A 21,717-nucleotide genomic window follows, 5' to 3' on the forward strand; every position below is an offset into this window, starting at 1 on the left:
CAAGAGGGTAGAAAACGAAAAGAATTTCAAGATTGATAGAATTCGAAGTGATCATGGTGGAGAATTTGAAAACTTGAACTTTTCTAAATTTTGCTTGGAAAATGGCTATAAGCATGAATTTTCTTGTCCAAGAACACCTCAACAAAATGGTATAGTGGAGAGGAAAAATAGGGCCTTACAAGAGGCGGCTAGGACCATGCTTAATGCATATTCTTTACCTAGTTTCTTGTGGGCCGAAGCGGTTAATACCGCATGTTATATTCAAAATTGTGTCTTGATTCATAAGTTTTTAGGTAAAACACCTTTTAAATTATGGAATGGCAAAATCCCTACAATTCACTATTTTAAAGTCTTTGGTTGTAAGGTTTATATTCTTAATACTAAAGATGACTTAGGAAAATTTGAGGCCAAGTCCAATGAGGGAATTTTAGTTGGATACTCATCTACTAGTCGAGGATATAGAGTATACAACAAAAGGACTCAAATAATTGAGGAATCATCCAATGTTGAGTTTGATGAATCCACTAGTACTTACCCTAGGAAATCCCCTATTGATAAGGATATAAGTGAACCAAATCAAGACGTCACTCAAGGATTACAAAATCTACATTTAGGGGGTATTGATCAAGGGGGAGGAAGAGATGGTTTGGATGATGAAAGAAACAATGTAAACAATGATCCTTCCAAAGACGATGATTCTATAACCTCAAGGATCTTAAGGCATCATCAAGATCATCCTATTAATCAAGTAGTTGGAGATGTTGCACAAGGGGTAAGGACTAGGTCATACTTTAGGGATCACACTAGTCAAATTGCTCTAATATCACAACTTGAACCAAAAACAATTGATGACGCTTTGCTTGATACGGATTGGATTCTAGCAATGCAAGAAGAGTTGAATCAATTTGAAAGAAGTAATGTATGGGAGTTGGTTCCAAGACCAAATGATAGTACAATTGTCACAACTAAATGGGTCTTTAGAAACAAGTTGGATGATCAAGGGAGAGTCACTAGGAATAAGGCTAGGTTGGTAGCTAGGGGTTTCAATCAAGTGGAAGGACTTGATTATGATGAAACATATGCTCCGGTAGCACGATTAGAGTCCATTCGGATACTATTAGGATATGCCGCCTATATGAGGTTCAAACTTCACCAAATGGATGTAAAATCGGTTTTTCTAAATGGGTTCATTAAGGAAGAAGTTTATGTAGAGCAACCACCTGGATTTGAGAATATGGATTATCCGAATCATGTTTATAAACTTAAAAAGGCATTATATGGTTTAAAACAAGCTCCCCGGGCTTGGTATGAGAGACTTTCATCTTTTTTAATATCTAAGGGTTTTAGGAGGGGAACAATTGATCCAACATTATTTTTAAAGTCTAAAGATGGAGACATTTTCATTGCCCAAGTCTATGTTGATGACATAATCTTTGACTCAACAAACAATGACCTTCTTCATGATTTTATTCAACACATGGAAAGCGAGTTTGAAATGAGTCTAGTTGGAGAATTAAGTTTCTTTTTGGGGTTACAAGTAAAACAAACTAATGAGGGAACCTATGTATACCAATCCAAGTTTGCTAAAGAACTTATCAAGAAATTTGGATTGGAAAATGCTAAAGGAGCAACTACCCCTATGGGGACAAACACCAAGATAGATAGTGATCAAGAAGGAAAGTTAGTGGATCCAAAGCAATATAGGAGCATGATTGGTAGTTTGCTATATCTAACCGTTAGTAGACCGAATATATTATTCGCAGTAGGAGTGTGTGCAAGATATCAATCATGTGCTAAAGAGTCACATTTAGTAGCGGTAAAAAGAATTTTGAGATACATCAAGAACACTCTCAATGTGGAGCTTTGGTACCCTAGAACTAGAAATTTTGACTTACTTGGGTATACCGATTCCGATTATGCGGGTTGCAAATTGGATAGAAAGAGTACTAGCGGTGGATGTCAATTTCTTGGACCTTCTCTTGTAAGTTGGAGTAGTCGAAAACAACCTTGTGTGGCATTGTCCACAACCGAGGCCGAGTATGTGGCAATGGGAGGTTGTGTAGCTCAATTGCTTTGGATGATGCATACCGTAGATGATTATGAGCTACATTATTCTAAAGTCAATGTCTTATGTGATAATGTGAGCACCATTAATTTAACCAAAAATCCGGTACATCACTCTAGAACAAAGCACATTGAAGTAAAACACCACTTCATTAGAGATCATATGGCAAGAGGAGACATTGAACTATTTTATGTTGAATCCAAATCTAATCTTGTCGATATTTTTACCAAACCATTACCCGAAGCGGAGTTTATCTCTATTAGAAGAGAGCTTGGTTTGTGCCTTGTAGAATAATAGATTTAGCTTTTCATGATCACATATATTCAAAAGCTAAATACATACTTGAATGCATCTTACAACGACCTAGAATGACTTGAATGTATTTAAATGTGATGTGAGATATTAGGAAGATGCATTTGGCTCATCATGTTAGTTATGATGCATTATTGTGCGCCAAAATGACATCTAGAGATATCAATCCTTCATTGGACCAATCATTGGGAAGGCTTGTGCACAATCAATGTGCTCTTTGCTCCTAGAATATGATTGGAAATTTTTGAAACAAATATGGCCATGAGGACATCAATTTATAAATTCGTTACAAAATTATCATATAAGTGACTCCTTGAAATGTACTCAGATTTGGCTAGGTAAATCATTCTAAGGAAAAACTCAAACTAGTACTTTGGCTCAAGGTTCTATCTTTGTAATCTTAATGGTTATCAAGTTTGTATCTATTTTATAGGTAGGCTTGTATCCAATTGGATACATATTTTTCCCAAGTAAATGTTCACATAACAGATCACTCCACGAATTTTGGGCATTTTTAAAGGTCTAGAGAATATCTAGTGGTTTTTCAAAACTCGGTTCCTAATTCTTCCATCTGCGTGCCAGTCCCCTGTCACTGCATCAGTCGACTGGTTCAGTCGACTGATGCAGTCGACTGGTAGCACTATTCGACCATACAGAATGGTTCGACTGCATGTTTTAGCAGTCGACTGATGCCCTCGATTTTATATAAGCCGCCAGATTGGGGCGGCGGCAGAAACCCTAGTTTTTTCGCCCCGCCCGTTATTTCTCGCCTCCTACCCCTTCTTCCGGACATCCTCCACCGTTTTGGGGCTCCAAATACTCTTCCAAGCTTTCGGATCCGCTCTCCTTCCCGTTCCTTCTCTCATTTGCCGCCTGGAACAAGGTTTCACCACCCCCTCAAGGTTTGGGTTGCGGTTCCTGCCATTTCTATGTCATTTGACGATTCCCTGGTACAATGGAGCGTCGGTAATACCTTCTTCCTTGTTTGTTCTGTTATGTTGTGGTTGATTCTTGCCTAAAGTCTTCTATGTGTTGTTTCCTTGTTGTTTTCCTTCATGATTGACTGGTACTTGGCATGGTTATTGCATATGCATGGTTTAGAGTTAGGCAAAAGCGTCCGAGTGAAGCGGGAACCTCTCGGCAGCCCACTTGGCAGCCCCCTCCGGCGCCTTCTGGAGGGCGGTTTCCCTCTGCGGCTTGCCGGACTCGGTTTGAAAACACCGACTTCAAAATGATAAGTTGTCGCTATCTCAATCGTCCATATTTCACTAGAATTGCCCCCGAAATCATTGACATCAATGTGCATTATGGTTTAGAAAAGTTATTTCATTGCACAACTACTGTCAATTTAGACCTCTGTAAGGAATTCTACAATAATCTGTGTCCATCTAGTACTGAGGGTCATGCATATGTCACTATGGTTGGCGGGACATCCATTAGCTTCACCCGTGAAATATTGAGGTCATTCTTAGGGTGTAGGCGGTCTACTAGTACTTTTACATGCATTCCTCAGGTTGAGGAGCCTCTATCTGATACACTTTCTCATGTCTCTGTTGATCTGATTCATCAGCATTATTTTCATGCTCCTAGGCCTCCACTTAAATGTATTTTTGATGCCACCCGCATGTCAGCCCCCAGTTACGTTCTCTATAAGGTTGTCATTGCATGTCTCCTGCCCATTGTGACCAAAGGGCAAGTCAAAATCCGTCTTCCTCATCTAGTCATGATGTATGCTCTAGAGCAGCGTCTTGATATTGATATTGCTCTTCAGGTCTATGAGTCTATCATCCACTTCTCTAGACCAGTCCAGGGGAAGCTATACATGTCCTTCTGCCATGTCTTAACATCATTTTTCGTGCATAAAGGGATAGATGTCACTAGGGGTGCCTTGCATCAGTTGTCTAAGGACTTTAATCAGTTAGGACCTCGCCAGACGTCTTTAGCCTAGATTGAGCCACGTGACGGTGTTATGGTGTGGCGTCGCCGTCCTGGCCCGGATGATTCTGATTCTGATGAGGATGCAGAGGATGTTCCTGTTCCTGCTGCAGAGCCAGCACGTGTCTCACTACGGGAGCGTGTCTACCACTTGGAGGAGTTTGTTCGGGAGGAGTTTCGGACCGTTCGCCAGCAGCAGACAGAGATGTTTGATATGATGCGGCACTGGGATCTTGCCTACCAGGGCCCCCCTCCTCCTCCATCGTCCCATGATGATGCTACGGCATAGGAGTTTGTTGTGTTGCTATGGTGTCGGGTGACGTTTTGGCTTTGTAGTGCCTATCTTTTCTCACCTCGAACACTATTGATGCTGATGTTGTTGGATATTATTCACTCTTTTCCTATGTTGTTTGAGACCTTTTATCTTTCTATCTATGCATGCTAGTTATGTTTCTGGTATTGTTGTTAATTCATGATTATGTGTTTCTATTTTGTAACTATTCATGTACACATATGCTTCGGTTTACTATTGTCATGGTTCGATGAAATTGTTGTTTCTTCTTATTTTTTGATGTATGTCAAAGGGGGAGGATACAACAAGTTTAAGTTAAAAATACTTTTGATAGAGCATATGTTAAGGGGGAGTGTGTGTGGATTTCGTTATGCCTTATGGTTCATGATTTAAATCATGCTTACAATCTTCAAAAGATATGAGTTCATATTTTTATAAGTTTATGTTTCATGATAACAAATATCAAAGTTATGTTTCATGTCTATATTATGATTGTAACTTTCAAAGTTGGTTTTATGTCTAACTTAAACATATTGCCACACATCAAAAACGGGGGGGATTGTTGATACAATCGACCTAGGATTAAATAGGTGATCTTTGTTTTTTATGTGTGTGTCAAAGGGTTTAAGTTAGACTTTACATTGGTTCTAATATGTACTTAAGTTGTGCAAGACTTGGTAGACTGCACAAGCTTGGAAAGTTTCATGGCTCATGTTCATCCGATGGATTACGGACAAAAAGCAGACGGAGTGAAGGGAAGTGAATCTCTAGGCAATGTGAAGAATGACACGAAGATTAGCTGCAGGCTTGAGTGCATCTGAGGGACAAAGGCTGAGGAGAAAGACTTCAAGAGTAACTCCAGACATCAGTCGACTGATTCAGTCGACTGGGAGCGAACAGAGACATTCTGTTCGCTCGGTCCACAGTCACCAGTCGACTGATGAAACATGCAGTCGACTGGTGCAGTCGACTACATGTTTCAGCAGTCGACTAATATAATGTCGTTGGGATGATGACGTACAGGATCTTCACAGATTTGATTGAAACAGTAGTCGTTGTGTGATACCAGTCGACTGCATGTTTTAGCAGTCGACTGATGTCGCGAATTCCAGCATACTGTATATAAAGTTGAGAGCTTGGAAAGAAAATCTTAACGGTTTGAAATTACTGTTTAAGCTTTCCAAGGGATCTTCTAGTCTTACTACTCTTATTCTCTCCTCCCTAAACTCATCAAAATCTTGTAAAAGGAGGAGATCATCTTGTAAAGGTTTCTCCACCATCACTCTTGGATTGAAAAGGAGAAGATTTTAGTGGAGCTTGCTTGGGTGTGTGTGTGCCTTGGATTAGTCACCTCAAGGAGGTGGAGACCAAGTAAATCGAAGAGTTAGCCGTGTTCTCTTATTGTTTTTCATTTTCGTTTCTTTTTGTGCTTCCGCTAACAAATTGTAGGTGAAAAATCAAGAAAGGCTATTCACCCCCCCCCCCCCTCTAGCCATACTCAAGGTTCTATCATTCTCTACCTTCATCTCCTACGTACGAGAATTTGGTTACTACTTTGATGTGGGGTAAGGAAACTCTCAAATTGGAGGAGATCACAAGTGCGTTGTTAGGTTTTCACCAAAGGAAGAAAACAAGCGATGAAATTTCTCAAGGAGAAGGAATTGTGGTAAATAGCAACCAAGAGCGTGATAGGAGCAAATTTCGACATGGATTGGGTAACAATAACAAGGCTCATTCTAAATCGAGAAGGAAGAAGGTAATCACGTGCTACAAATGTGGAGGCAAATGTCATATCAAAAGAGATTGTCCATAGATAAAGAAATATGTTGCAGAGAACAAAAGTAGTTCGGCAAAGTTTGCAAACATAGTTGAAGAAGAAAATTCAGAGAGCAGTGATGGAGATATGCTCTCAGTTATGTCAAGTTCGGAGCAGCTGACGAATGCATGGATTTTAGACTCTGCATGTTCATATCACATGACTCCAAACAAGGATTGGTTTGACACCTATAGGGTAGTGGATTCTGGTTCAGTGTTGATGGGAAATGATGCGTCATGCAAAGTTATCGGCATAAGGAATGTCAGAATCAAGATTTTTGATGGTGTGATCAGAACTTTATGTGATGTCAGATATATACCAGAGCTAAGGAAGAACTTGATCTCACTAGGCACGGATGATATTGGTTGTAATTACAAATCAGTGTGCGGGGTGATGAAGGTCAGTAAGGGAGCTTTGACGGTAATGAAAGGACAAAAGGTAGCAGGAAACATCTACAAGTTGATAGGGACTACAGTTGTAGGTGGAGTCACCTCGGTGGAGTCTGAATTAGATAGTAGTGTCTTGTGTCATATGCGGCTAGGGCATATGGGTGAACGTGAGATGCTAGAACTTCACAAGAGAGATTTGTTGAAGGGTGTCAAGACGTGCAAGCTTGAATTCTGCAAATTCTGTGTTCTTGGGAAACAGAGCAAAGTGCAATTCAAGACGGCAACAAATAAGATAGAGGGGATTCTAGACTACGTACATACGAATCTCTGGGGACCAGCCAGTATAGCATCACGTGGAAGGCGCTTGTATTTTGTGAGTTTTACTGATGATTTCTCACGAAAGGTTTGGGTATACTTTATGCGTCACAAGTTAGAAACTTTTGCAAAGTTTAAATTGTGGAAAACTGAAGTGGAGAACCAGACCGGAAGGTAGATCAAATGTCTTAGGTCAGACAATGGGACTGAGTACACGGATTCAAAGTTTCAAGAATTTTGTGAGCAGCATGGGATAATGAGGCATTTCTCGGTTCGCAGAACACCTCAGCAAAACGGGTAGTGGAAAGGTTGAACAGGACAATCATTGAGAAGGCAAGATGTCTCAGGCTGAATGCAGGGCTTACAAATAATTTCTGGGCGGAAGCGGTTAACATGGCACGTTATGTCATTAATAGATCACCAAGGGCAGCACTAGAAGACAAAGTATCAAAGGAAGTATGGACAGGGAATCAAGTAGATTACTCTCATCTTTGAGTTTTTGGATGTCCAGCCTATATGCACATATCTAGTGAGGAAAGATCAAAGCTGGATGCGAAGTCAAGGCAGTGCATATTTATGGGGTATTAAAAAGGAGTTAAAGGCTTCAAACTTTGGGATCCTAAGGCAAACAAGGTGGTGATCAGCAGAGATGTGGTGTTTGACAAGAAAGTCATGTTACAGCATACTCAGGAAGAAGGAAAGGAAACACCATAAAGTAATATGGAGAAAGATATTGTGTAGGTGGAGCTAGAGACTCATGACTCTGATGATTCTAGCTCAAAGCACATGGAGCATCACACAATAGCTAGTGGTAGAACGAGACGAGTCGTAAAACCACCCACTATATACGGATTTGAAGAGTTGGTATCTTATGCACTTATCACTAGTAGCGGAGACCCTACATCTTTTCAGGAGGCGATACATAGCTATAAGAAGGACAGGTGGACGGGTGTTATGACAGAGGAGATGAAGTAGTTGCATAAGCATCAAACGTGGGATCTAGTGGAACTTCCTGAAAGAGAGAAAGTTACAGGGTGCAAGTGGATATTCAAGAAGAAAGAAGCAATGCAGAGGGAGAAGAAGTGAAGTTTAAGGCTCGGTTGGTAGCAAAGGGGTATTCACAGAGAAAGGGGATTGACTATGAAAAAATTTTCTCTCCGGTGGTAAGACATACGTCAATTAGAGCGGTGTTAGCTTTAGTGGCACATCACGATTTGCATCTTGAGCAAATGGATGTGAAGACGACATTTCTTCATGGATATTTGGAGGAGCAGATTTTTATGTCACAACCCGAGGGATTTAGTCAGCCCAGACAAGAGCGGTTAGTTTGCAAGTTGAAGAAATCGCTCTATGGATTGAAACAATCTCCTAGGCAATGGTACAAACGTTTTGATTCATACATGATTCAAAACGGATATAGGAGATGTGAGTATGACTGCTGCATATATGTGAAGAGCCTTAAGAAGAATCTCTGATTTTCTTACTACTATACGTAGATGACATGCTCATTGTTGCGAAGAAGATGAAAGAGGTTGACAAATTGAAAAGACTACTGCAAGGAATTTGACATGAAAGATTTGTAAGAAGCAAATAAGATACTTGGGATGGAGATTCATAGGGATAGAGCTGCAGGGAGATTGTTGTCTCAACGTAGCTATGTGGAGAAGGTGTTGGATAGGTTCAACATGAAGAATGCAAAGTCGGTAAGTACACCCCTGGTGCATCACTTCAAGTTATCCAGTACACAGTGTCCAAAGATGGATGACGAGATCCAAGAGATGTTAAAGGTTCCTTATGCCAGTGCAATTGGTTGTCTAATGTATGTCATGGTTTGCACAAGACCAGATTTAGCGCAAGTAGTTAGTATGGTGAGCAAGTTTATCTCAAATCCTAGTTGATCGCATTGGGATGCAGTGAAATGGATTTTCAGATACTTGAGAAATACAACTGATTATGGCATTATGTTCAGTAGACAACCGGAAGATCCTTCAGTTGTTAGATATGTAGATGCTGACTATGCAGGAGATTTAGATAACAGGAGGTCTACTACAGGATACATGTTCACTATAGCAGGAGGACCTATTTGTTGGAAATTTATGATACAATCTATTATTACATTGTCTACTACGAAGTCTAAGTACATGGCAGCAGCTGAAGCAGCGAAGGAAGCTTTATGGCTTACAGGGTTGGTCAGAGAACTGGGTGTTCAGCAAGGTGGAGTCAAGTTGTTATGCGATAGCCAGAGTGCTTCTATTTAGTGAAGAATCAAGTGTATCATGCGAGAACCAAGCACATTGATGTGAGGTTTCACAAGATCAGAGAGTTGATTTCTTCTGGGGAAATTCAACTTGAGAAAGTTCACACTGCAGACAATGCTGCAGATATGCTAACAAAGCCAGTGACCACAGAAAAGTTTAAACATTGCTTGAACTTGATCCATATCTCTAGATGCTAGAGGAAGGAAGCCCAGACCCAGAGATCCAGATGGAGTTTTATTCAAATACTCGTGTTCTTCGAAGGGATGAATATTCGCCAAGGTAGAGATTGTTGAGGGGTGACTCATATTTGGATAAAGGTTAATATGAGGGATTTTATGAAAGAAAAATCTATTAAGATTTTTCTTAATAAAATTCTGTTAAGATTTTATATAACAGAATTTTGTTGTGATTTTTCATAACAAAATTCTGTTACGATTTTATCGGGTCTGGGGTTTAACATTATTTATAGGGACTATTGTAAGCCTATTGTACAACAACAAAACACAAGAATCATTAGATGTGATTCTCTTGTGTAGAGAGAATTCTAATAAAGCTTCGGCCGTTTTGTGGAGTAGGCAAGTCGCCGAACCATGGTAACTCTTTTTTTTCTCTTCTTCTTCTCCTTCCTCGTATTTGCTCTCCTTTTATGCGTCTTTGTCTTGTTGTTCCGCGCAATCTTTTTTTTCTCTTCCTCTTCTTCCGCGGTTCAGAGGTTGAGAGGTGTTGCCCTCTCTTTGCGCAACAACTGACCTATAACCTAACTCAGGAAAGACGAGATAACGATCCCAGTCAGTCCAGCAGGCCCTTCAACGACGACGACAATGGGGGCGGTAGTGGGGACGGGGGTTGTGGCGGCTGCCGCAGCAGGGGCGACGATAACTTCCTCAGCACAATCTGTGAAGGCAGCAGCGAACGTCGTCGTTGTAATTGCGAGATTGGCGTAGGCATGATGTGGATTCATACCAGAGCTCTGAGCTTCTACCCGTCGCTCGCACTCTTTCTTTCTTAATGCTCCCATGCAATTGAACCTGTGCACATAATGCAACCACTTGACGACCCATGAACAACTAAATGGTTAAATCCACTTTACGGCCCATGAACAACTAAATTGGTCTCCAAATAAAATCTTAATATTCTATCGAATTAAAATATAACTATTAATATTAGTTAATTATTTAATAACTAATAAATAGTTTTATATAGATTTAATAACTAATTAACTATTTATTAGTTAATTTATAATTATTTATGAATAAATAATTTAATATGTTAATTAATTATTTAATAACTTATTAATATATTTTCGTTTGCCATATGATTACTCTTAATAATTATAAATCATCTCTAATAAACAATTTTATCAATTTATAATTTTTTAAATCTTGAATCGTGATAAACCATGACGAACCATGAATCGACAGTTTCGAACCATGAACCGTAATCGTCTTGGACGATTAAAGTTAAGGATCGACCTATTAGGAACCGTCGAACCTACAGTTTTGAACCATGGTCAAGTTTATATTCACACCCTATCTATTACTAACAAACCTCATTTTCTAAATAGACTCATCAATAATTTTTTTATCACAATTTTTTCTAAATACATTTATTAATATTCCTATTTTACCCTTTCTAAAAACCCTAAAAAAAACACACCGTCAAATACGAACTCCTCCACCTCTTCGTCTCCCTCTCATCTCCTCACGAAACACTAATTCCACAAAAAAAAAATTTAAGAAGAGGTTTCATACTATATAATCTAACTACGAATTAGCTCTAATACCACTGTTGAAATAGGAGCACCGCAAAATACATATATTAGCATCAGATGTTTTTCCTTAAATCATGGATCTCTTTGTACTATATATAATTTTAAATAAAATCACATGAAATAAAACATACCTTGTAATCCTCGATAGAATAGATATCACAAACAAATGAGAGCCCCATGTGTGACTCCTCTAGCAGTATCCACGCGTATTAAATCACAAACTTAACATGATCTATTAGGTGTTAACCTCTTGGATTGACAAAACCTTTTAGAAGCACTATCGATCTCTTTCGATAGAAGAAAGTGAAGATGAAGTCTTCAAGGGAGAAGTGGAGAGAGAGATCATTAAAGAATCTTTCCAAGGATGACTACTTATAGCCTCCAAGGAAGATGAAGAAGTATGACTATTCAAAATCTCCATTAATCATCATGGTTATGGCTATTCAAATTCTCTATTAATCATCATGATTATAGCTATTCGAATTCTCTATTGATCATCCTTTGGATCAAATAAATCCATATTTGATCTTGATATGTTATAGCTTCAAATATTTTAAAATTAATTAATAATCCAATTAATTATAATTTAGAAATAATAAATTAATTAATTTTAGTATTCACTAAAATAATCAATTATCGATAATGTTCATGTTTCATGCTATGCGTGCGACCCTTTAGGTTTTATACATGAAGACAGTGCAAATCCATTCACAGATTAAGGTAACCGTCTAGTAACAGTTTTTAGTCACCCAACATGATAAAATTAGTATTAGTCATAAAGTATAAGCCACCATGAACCGATTACTATGTAATTCAATTTCTTCATCTAAGCCTAAGTCTAACTTCCAATTAATTCAGTACCTTATGCATCATCACCAAATTAATTGTTTTATTTGATTTCTAGTATATAATATACTCCTCTTGAATGATAAAATATTCCTCCTATAGACATGAATTTCGAGTCACTAATATCTCTATCAAGCGGCTAGGATGTTAACTCCTTATCCAAAAGAGCAATGAATCCTCTATTGACTCAATATTATTCTCTCTACGCTTTGTCATACACCCAACTATCGTGTTAATTACAATCCAATTAAAGATTGCTTTTAATAACGTTAAAGTACATAACTCCACATATAGAATAAATAAATGTCTCAAGTCAAAAAGATCAGTTACAGTCGTTCATTAGAGAAATGATCAATGATGCTTAATATGTGGTCTCCTCTTAAGCAGATCGTGTGTAGTGTACCTCTAAACTCAAGACATCCCGAAGTATAACTTGGATATCTATCCTCGATCTATCTCGATCTAGTCATACTCAGCGTTGATCTAAATATTCATGTTTCATTTAGATATCTATTCGATCAATGACTGTTTTTAGATTAATATATTTATTAATCCGTAAAACTTTATCATTAATCATATACATATAGTAAAGTAAATGATTAATGATAAAAACTTGCCTTTATGAAATGATTATCCACAAAATATATAAGGAGTGTCTTTACACATAAGTGCACACAGTAATAATCTCCCACTTGTACTATTACCAAACATTATAAACTTTTAATCCTAGGCTCCTCACATGGGTCTCATGTTTATGTAGAAGTAAGGCCTTTATGAGTGGATCTGCGATGTTCTTGCTAGTATATACTTTGCCAATCAACACATCACCCCTTTGAACATGCTTGGATCGTTGGTGAGACCTTGGCTCCTTCGTATGTGCTATGGTCGCATTATTGTCATAGTATAGCACAACTAGATCAACAATGTTAGGAACCACTTCAAGCTATGAAATTCTTGATCCACATAGCTTCCTTTGCTACTTCTGAAGTTACTATATACTCAGACTCAGTTGTTGAATCTGCAACTATCTCCAGCTTGAAACTCCTCCAATAAACAACTGCACCATTCAAACAAAACACATAACATTACTACAATTTCATATCATCCCAATCTGTTTGAAAACTTGCATCAGTATATCCTCTAACAAACAATTCCTCGTCTCCTCCAAAAACTAAGAACATGTTTTTTGTTCTTCTAAGATACTTGAGAATATAGTCTTTACCGTAGTCCAATGTCCCTCTCCAGGATCTTACTGATATCTACTTGTTATGCTTAAAGCATACGAGACATCTGGTCGAGTACATATCATAGCATACATAATGGACCCTATAGCCGAAGCATAAGGTATCTTGTCCATTCTACTCCTCTCCTCTTATGTCTTTGAGCACATAACCTTAGAAAGATGTACACCATGTGATACTAGTAAGTATCCTCTCTTAGAGTCCTGCATACTGAATCTATTCAGCATGTTGTCAATGTATATACCTTGACTCAACTTTAGTAACATGCTTTGTCTATCTCGGTATATTCTAATACCTAAGACATAGGTTGCATCTCCAATATCTTTCATTGAGAAATATTCTCCCAACAAAGTCTTGGTAGATTCTAGGTTAGGGATGTTATTGCCTATAAGAAGTATATCATCAACAAACAATACTAGGAACGTAATCTTGTTTCCACTAATTTTTTTTGTACATGCAAGGTTCTTCTAGATTCTTGACAAAGAAAAAAAATCTTTAATGGTTTCTTTAAATCGCAGATTCCAATTCTGAGATGTTTGTTTTAATCCATAAATTGACCTCTTAAGTTTACATAATTTATTGGCTTTCTTAGATATTATAAAACTGGGAGGTTGTACCATATATACTTTCTCCTATAACTTTCCATTTAGGAAAGCATTTTTAATATCCATTTGCTAAATCTCGTAGTCCTTGTAAACTGCTATAGCTAGCAAAATCCTAATAGACTTAAGCACTGCAACAGACAAAAATATTTCATCATAGTCAATTCCTTGGTATTGATTGAAATCCGTTGCCACAAGCCTTATTTTATAGGTACTTATGTTCTCATCCATGTCAATCTTTTTCTTAAAGATCCATTTACACCCTATGGTTTTTACCCCAACTGTATATCAATCAACTCCCAAACTTGGTTATTGTACATAGAGTCAATTTCAGATTTTACGGCTTCTATCCATTACTCAGAATCATTTGAAGCAACTGCTTCCTCGTAAGTTGATGGTTCATCATCTTTGATAAGTAGTACTTCCTCATCTTGGGCTACCAACCAACAATATATGTTTGGCTATCGGTGTACTCTTATAGACTTACATTGATCTCGTATTTCATGAGCAGTCTCGGATGAAGAAGACACTTGTACTTGTGGCATCGTCTCATTATCTAACTGTTCATCTACCAACCTATTTGTAGAGTCTATAATTTTTTCAAGACTTACTTTACTCCCACTACTTTCTTTAGAAATAAACCCTCTTTCCAAGAAAGTAGCATATCGAGCATAATAATTTTGTACTCACTTGGAAGATAAAAATAGTATTCCATTGTAGCTTTGGGATAACCTACAAACGTACATTTTATGGATCTTGCTGCAAGCTTATTAGAATTTTCATTCTTCACATAAGCATCATAATCTCATATCTTATAGTAAGACAAATTTGATTTCTTTTTAAACAATAATTCATAAGGAGTCTTATCTATTGTCTTGGTTAACTCGGTTAAGTGTGTGTGTTGCTGTTTCTAAGGCATAGCCCTAGAATGACATTGGAATGTTGGTGTTGCAAGGTTGCAAACATAGTCCCACATTAAAAACATATGGGAAAGATCATGAGTTTATAAAGAGAAAGATATCTCTATTGAGATGAGGTCTTTTGGGGAGAGCACAAGAGCAAAGTCATGAGGGTCTAGGCCCAAAGTGGACAATATCATACCATTGTGAAGATATCTAAATTCTATTCGATCTTACATGGAAGACTTACATGACTTATCAAAAATCTAACCATATTTATGAGTATACTATTTCTCCTTTCCGAAACACCATTCCATTATGGCATTCTAGGAAGTGTAAGTTAGAAAATTATTCCACACTCTTTTAGGTAATCACTGAACTCTTGGCTTAGATACTCACCACCTTGATTACTCTGAAGGACCTTAATCTTCTTGCCACATTGATTTTCTACCTCGTTCTTGAACTCCTTAAATTTGTTTAGAGTTTTAGATTTATGCCTCATTAAGTAGATATATCTATATCTACTTAAATCATCAATAAAAGTCACGAAATAGGTATACACTCCTCTAGCCTGAACTTGCAATGACCCACAAACATCACTATGTATGAGTTCTAGTAGCTCTTTTGCCCATTCACCTATTTGATGAAAGGCTTCTTGGTCATTTTGCCTTATAAGCATGCTTCACATGTATCTATGAGTTCTAATTTAAAAGAGTCCAAATATCCATTACTGAGTAATCTAACAATGCATTTTTAATTATATGACCAAGTCTACAGTGTCAGAGATATGTCAAGTTTGAGTCATGCAAACTCTGTTTCGTGCTTTTAATACAATAAATCAGTTCATCTAAGTTTAAAAAAAATATAAGGATCATTATTCAATGAATCATTCTCATATAACACATTGTTCAAATAAAAGGAACATAAATTATCGTTGAATTGAAATACAAATCCCTTACCGTCCAAACTCAACACCGAAATGATATTCTTTGAGAAACTAGGAACAAAACAATAGTTTTCTATATTCAAAATAAGTCCACTAGGTAAATTTATTGAATAAATTCCTACCGCTAACGTAGCAACTCTCGCTCCATTAGCTACTTGTAGTTCCGTCTACCGTCACTTAGATTCTACATGTTTACACAAATGTGAGAACTACTTTTAGAATCTATAACCCATGATGAAGAAATAGAAAGATTGTACTCTATCATAAAGATACTTGAAGTATCCGCTTCACTAGCATTATTCTTCATGAAAATGTAGCAGTTTTACTTCCAATGACCTTTCTTGCCACAATGGAAGCATATGACCTTCTTCTCATCAGATTGGGGGGTACTTGTATCCCTTTCTTAAGGTTTTTCTTAGCTTGACATTTGGTATTCGTCACTGCATTAGCCTTGGGATTAAATTTCCCAGTGCTAGGGCACTTGTTGGTCTTTCTGACCATTATTGCATGCAGTGAAGGATTTACGGTCATATCCTTTTCAGTAGTTTTCAGCATTGTCATCAGATTAGTCAAACTCTTGTCCATGTTGTTCATGTTGAAGTTCAACACAAATTGGAAAAATAATGGAAGTAGTGACGACAAGACCAAGTCAATAGCCAAGTCCTAGTTCAATTTGGAACCTAAGCTCTTAAGCCCCTCTATGTATCCTATCTTCTTGAGTACATGAGACCCAACTTGGTTTCCTTCCACTAGCATGGTATGAAATATTGCTCGAGAGGTTTCATACCTCTCTACTCTCGCACTTTCTTAGAAGAGCTCACACAAGTGTTGATCAATATCTCTAGCACTCATGTTCTCATGTTGTCTCTACAACTCAGGAGACATAGAAGACAACCTAATGGATTGCACATCTAATGCATTTTTCATATACTGAGAATAATATGATTGATCTTCGCCCGAAGCATCGGGCACGGACTCCTTCATTGGTTCGTCTTCGAGCATGAAAATTGTTCTTTCATGTCTTAGGACGATTTTTAGTTTCATATACTAATCTAGGTAGTTGGAACCGAGGAGAGTATTCTCTTTCTTGAGAATGCTTCACAGTGAAAAGGTGGTTGTGATTGCCATCTAAAATAAAATAATTTAAAACAGAGTTTTAATATTTATGAAATATATTTAATAAAGGATTTTATAACCCCTATTATTTTATTCAAGTCCAACATCCCCCACTGTTAGAATCAAGAATTGGTTGGCAACAATTCTTAGAAGGATTGAAATCCTGAATCATATAGTATGCAAACAGTTGAGTTGTACCTACGTGCTACATTCATCAAGGTCTTAACTTGACAATCACAAATTTATGTGACTTTCGGTATATTCTTGTTAAGTCTTATATTCTTAACACTTGCCCCTCAAATCAATTGACCTTAATGTAGTTAAACAAGTCAACGAATTCGAGTTAAGTCGAACCACTAATAATTATGATAAATTATAAATGTTTTGACACAAACCTACGGCTAAGTTGTACTAACCTATGTAAAAACTCTAACTATCATCATAATTATTAATGGAGGGCATTTAACAAATCTTGACTTAATAAATTTAAGAGATTTTATTATTATTAAAAATGTCTCACCATTAATGACTTCTTGCGTATTCGCACAATCTCATTACGAGATTTATCTCCCTTAATATAGAAGTAATCACGTTCTTTGGCCATAACTTTTCATTGTGTCTTGATTCATTTTAGGACAAGTAGGTCTCGGGGATTTTAACATGTTAATATAATTATGCAATAAGGTATTTATATCTCAATCAAAACATGTATTTATGTACAGGTTTGATAAACAAAAATTCATTTCTATCTTGAAATGTTAAGCTATATAACTTGAAATAAAGGAATAAAAATTTCTATGAAATCTCACAAAACACTGATTTCACAAAATTTTTTAAAGAAGGCGTTTCGTACTATATGATCTAACCATGAATTGGCTTTGATACCACTGTTGAAATAGGAGCATAACAGAATACATATATTAACATCAGATTTTTTCTTAAATTATGGATCTCTTCGTGATACATATAGTTTTAAATAAAATCACATGAAATAAAATATACCTCATAGTTTTTGATAGAGTGAATGATATCACAAACAAATGAGAGCCTCACATACTCTAGCGATATCCATACGCACTAGATCACGAACTTGACACGATCCGTTAGTTGCTAACCTCTTAGATCGACAAAACCTTTTAGAAGCAATATCGATCACTTTCGATGGAAGAAAGTGAAAATGAAGTTTTCAAGGGAGAAGTAGAGAGAGAGAGATCGTTAAAGAATCTTTCCAAGGATAACTATTTATAACCTCCAAGGAAGATGAAAAAGTATGACTATTCAAATTCTCCGTTAATCATCATAATTATGACTATTCAAATTTTTCATTAATTATTAGGATTGTGGCTATTCGAATTTTTCATTAATCATCATGATTATAGTTATTCAAATTCTCTATTAATCATCTTTTGGATCAAATAAATTCATATTTGATCTTGATTTGTTATAGCTTTTGATATTTCAAAATTAATTAATAAGACAATTAATTCTAATTCAGAAATAATAAAATCGATTAATTTTAGTATCTACTAAAATAATCAATTATAGATAATGTTAATATCTACGTACTATGCGTGCAACCCTTTAGGTTTTATGCACGAAGACAGTGCAAACCATGCATAGACTAAGGTAATTAACCATCCCGTAACAATTTTTAGTCATCCAACGTGATAAAACTAGTATTAGTCATAAATTATAGATCACCATAAACCGATTACTATGTAATTCAATCTATTCATTTAAGCCTACATCCCAATTAATTCGATGCATCATCACCAAATTAATTATTTTACTTGATTTCCAAAATATAATAAACTCCTCTTGAATAATAAATCATTCATCCCATAACCATGGATTTTAAGTCACTAATATCTCTATCAAACGGGCAGGATGTTAACTCCTTATCCAAAAGAGCAATGAATTATTTATCGACTCAATATTATTCTCTCTACGCTTTGTCATAGACCCAACTACAGTATTAATCATAATCTGATTAAAAATTATTTTTAACGATATCAAAGTATATAACTCCACGTATAGAATAAATGAAGGTCTTAAATCAAAAGATCAGTTACAGTCGTTCATCAGAGAAATGACTAATAATGCTTAATATGTGATCTCCTCTTAAGTGGGTCATTTTCAGTGCACTTCTAAACTCAAGACACCCCTAAGTATAACTTGAATATCTATCTCTCGATCTATCTCGATCTAGTCATACTCAACGTTGATCTAAATATTTATATTCCCTCTGGATATCTATCTGATCAATGACTATTTTTAGATTAATATACTCATTAATCTATGAAATTTTATCATTAATCATATAAAAAGTAAATGATTAACGATAAATACTTGCCTTTATGAAATGATTATCCACAAGTATTTTGACACATAAATACACACACTAACAAAAATCAACAAGATCAGACATCAAAAAGTGGGGAAGATTATGCAGATTTCAGGAAACAAACCTAAAAGGATGAACTAGAAAATGAATGGGATCGATCTTGTATGGTTTAGGAGCTATTAACTAAAATGAATGGAATCAGTCCATAACAAGGACACAGTAAAACATTCGATAAAGACAATTGAGAAATAGAACAGTCATTGGTGCTTTAGTGATCACAATGGTTTAGATCTTCAATTTGGAGTCGATGTTAGTCGAATACAGCAAGAATAGAAACTATGATGTTAGGCTTCCATCCTACTTATTCATTTCAAGCAAGGAAGTATAGAATTACAAAAATCAAGCTGCAGACTTTTCGTCTGTGTACATTTACAATCTTAACAATGAACGAACAAAAATTATATGCACTCAACACTGAGAACCAGTTAGCAATGAGAAAACCAACTAGGAATGGATTCAATATTTTCTCGATACTCATAATCAGATGAACAATTTAGTTAGCTTTCCCTGTCACTGCCTTTTCTCTTTTCCTACCTTATTGACAGGGTAGGAAGAATTTTGAGGGTAAAATTAGAGTTAAAGAAAGAATAAAAAAGGGGTTATGTGTTGAGGAAGGTAAAGAGAGAGAAAAAAAAACAAGGTTCGGTTAGGGAAAGTGAAAAACAAAATTCTGTTGGTTTTAATTGGATTTTTGGAAAAGAAAAATGTGGAAATTTTTCGTAGGTCAAACTAGTCCCTTTCAGAATTAACCGAAGGAGAAGCCGGGACCTGGACAACATGCAGCTCGCCGTCGACTCCCTCCAATTCCAGCACCTCGGAGGAGACGACGTTATCTCCGTCGGTCCGTTGACGTCCTCTTATTTGCTTCCTTCGCCACGGTCACAGGCGCCGGCGACTCATGCCGCCTGTGAATTCGCTTCTCAAACTCATTTTGAATCAAAGCAAATTATTTTGTTAGACAGATTCAAGTGTTCAATACGAAAGAAGAAAAACTATCCATGAATAATAAGATTATCCAATAACTTGTGATAGATTATCCAATATCTTGAGATTTATCTCTAATTAAACAACCAAACTCTGAGTAGACTCGGGCAACCCGAGACTTGTCTTGGGGTAGCGGTTGTTCCAGCCAGCCTCCACCAGCTTCTTCGCCTCCTCCACCCTCGAGTTCTTCACCAGCGCATCCACCACCCCTTGCAAAAATGACGCTCTCACATAGCACCGCCTGCTCATGCCATCGTTGCAGCACCTCACCGCCCAGTCGAGCTCACCGGCCTCGCAAAGGTATGAGATAAGAAACTCAAACGTCTGTTGATTCGGTGAGCACTCGTTCTTTGCGAAATCGAGGTACAGCTTCTTCGCCTCCTCCAAGTTCCCATCTTGGATGTAGCCTTTGAGCAAGGCATTGAAGGTGAAAGCATCAGGCTTCGGTCCGTTGCGCTTCATCTGGTCGACGAGCTCGATGACTTCGTGCGTTCTTCCTTCGGCGACCAGCCAACGCAGCTTAGCGTTGATGCTCCTTGAATTGGGTTCGATGTTGTTCTCTCGCATCATCGCCCAAATCTTCTCCGCTTCGGAAGGTTTGTTGATGTAGAAAGAGTGTAGAAGGATGTTGCAGGTGATCAGATCAGGGGAGATTGCATTCGTGTTCATTAGGTCGACCGTGCGCATAGCCGCCTCAAGGTCGCCCTTTTCGCAGAGAGCGCCGATGAGGATGTTGTAGGAGATGATATCAGGGGTGATCGAGGCGGGGATATCGCGGAAGGCCTCATTGAGGCCGTTGAGGTCGCCGGACTGGGCGTAGGCGGTGAGGAGGGCATTGAAGGACTTGACGGTGCGGGGGGAGCCCAGATCGGGGAGCTGCCGAAAGGTGGCGGCTGCGTGGGCGGGCATCGCGGCCTTTCCGTAGAGGGAGATGAGGCTGATGCCGAAGCCCTCGTGAGCGAGGTCAGAGGAGAAACTCTTGTGGTGCTCGAGGATGGCCTCCACGGCGTCGGGCCGGCCACACTTGGCGAGGCGGCGGATAGAGACCTCGTAGATGCGGTGGCGGCAGCGGAAGCGGTAGGAGGAGGAGGCGGCGATGAAGGCGGCGGTGAGCTTGTCAGGGTCCCGCTCGTTGAAGAGCTTGTTGAGGGTCAGGGATCGCGGCTCGGAGGGCGTTGGAGGGTTAGGCTTATCGATAGCTACCGGCGACGTAGCGATGGCGGTGGTGGTGGAGGAGAGGCGGCGGTGGAGGAGGAACAGACAGCGAGTGCGATTGGTCATCATTTTTAGCAATCTTCTGCTGCCCTAACGGCGGCGAAGATAGGAGAGGGTTTTATTGAACCATTTGTTTTTGCAATTTGGTACCTTAATTTGTATAAATGATAAAAAGCGCAAGGGGTTTTATATAAACGTTTGGAAAAAAAGTGGTAAAGATCATCCAAAAATAACTCTTCTTTATCAAATTTGATCAAATATTATAATAACAATATCACAAAAATAACTTCAATATTAATCAAAATTACTTT

At 37.8% G+C, this 21,717-nt stretch overlaps 1 protein-coding gene across 1 annotated transcript; it reads right to left on the reverse strand.

Annotated features, from left to right (window-relative positions):
- Positions 1-20,178: 20,178 nt before the first annotated feature.
- Positions 20,179-21,516, reverse strand: LOC121976389 (pentatricopeptide repeat-containing protein At1g55890, mitochondrial-like). The gene has a single exon (XM_042528529.1). The coding sequence runs from the start codon at positions 21,473-21,475 to the stop codon at positions 20,270-20,272; it is 1,206 nt and encodes a 401-aa protein (XP_042384463.1). The 5' UTR covers positions 21,476-21,516; the 3' UTR covers positions 20,179-20,269.
- Between the last annotated feature and the right edge of the window lie 201 nt (positions 21,517-21,717).

Source organism: Zingiber officinale, chromosome 4B, assembly GCF_018446385.1.
Source record: "Zingiber officinale cultivar Zhangliang chromosome 4B, Zo_v1.1, whole genome shotgun sequence".
Taxonomy (NCBI): domain Eukaryota; kingdom Viridiplantae; phylum Streptophyta; class Magnoliopsida; order Zingiberales; family Zingiberaceae; genus Zingiber; species Zingiber officinale.

Bases quoted from the DNA above. Each gene is read 5' to 3' on its own strand.
- LOC121976389 (XM_042528529.1), bottom strand. From the start codon at position 21,475: ATGATGACCAATCGCACTCGCTGTCTGTTCCTCCTCCACCGCCGCCTC.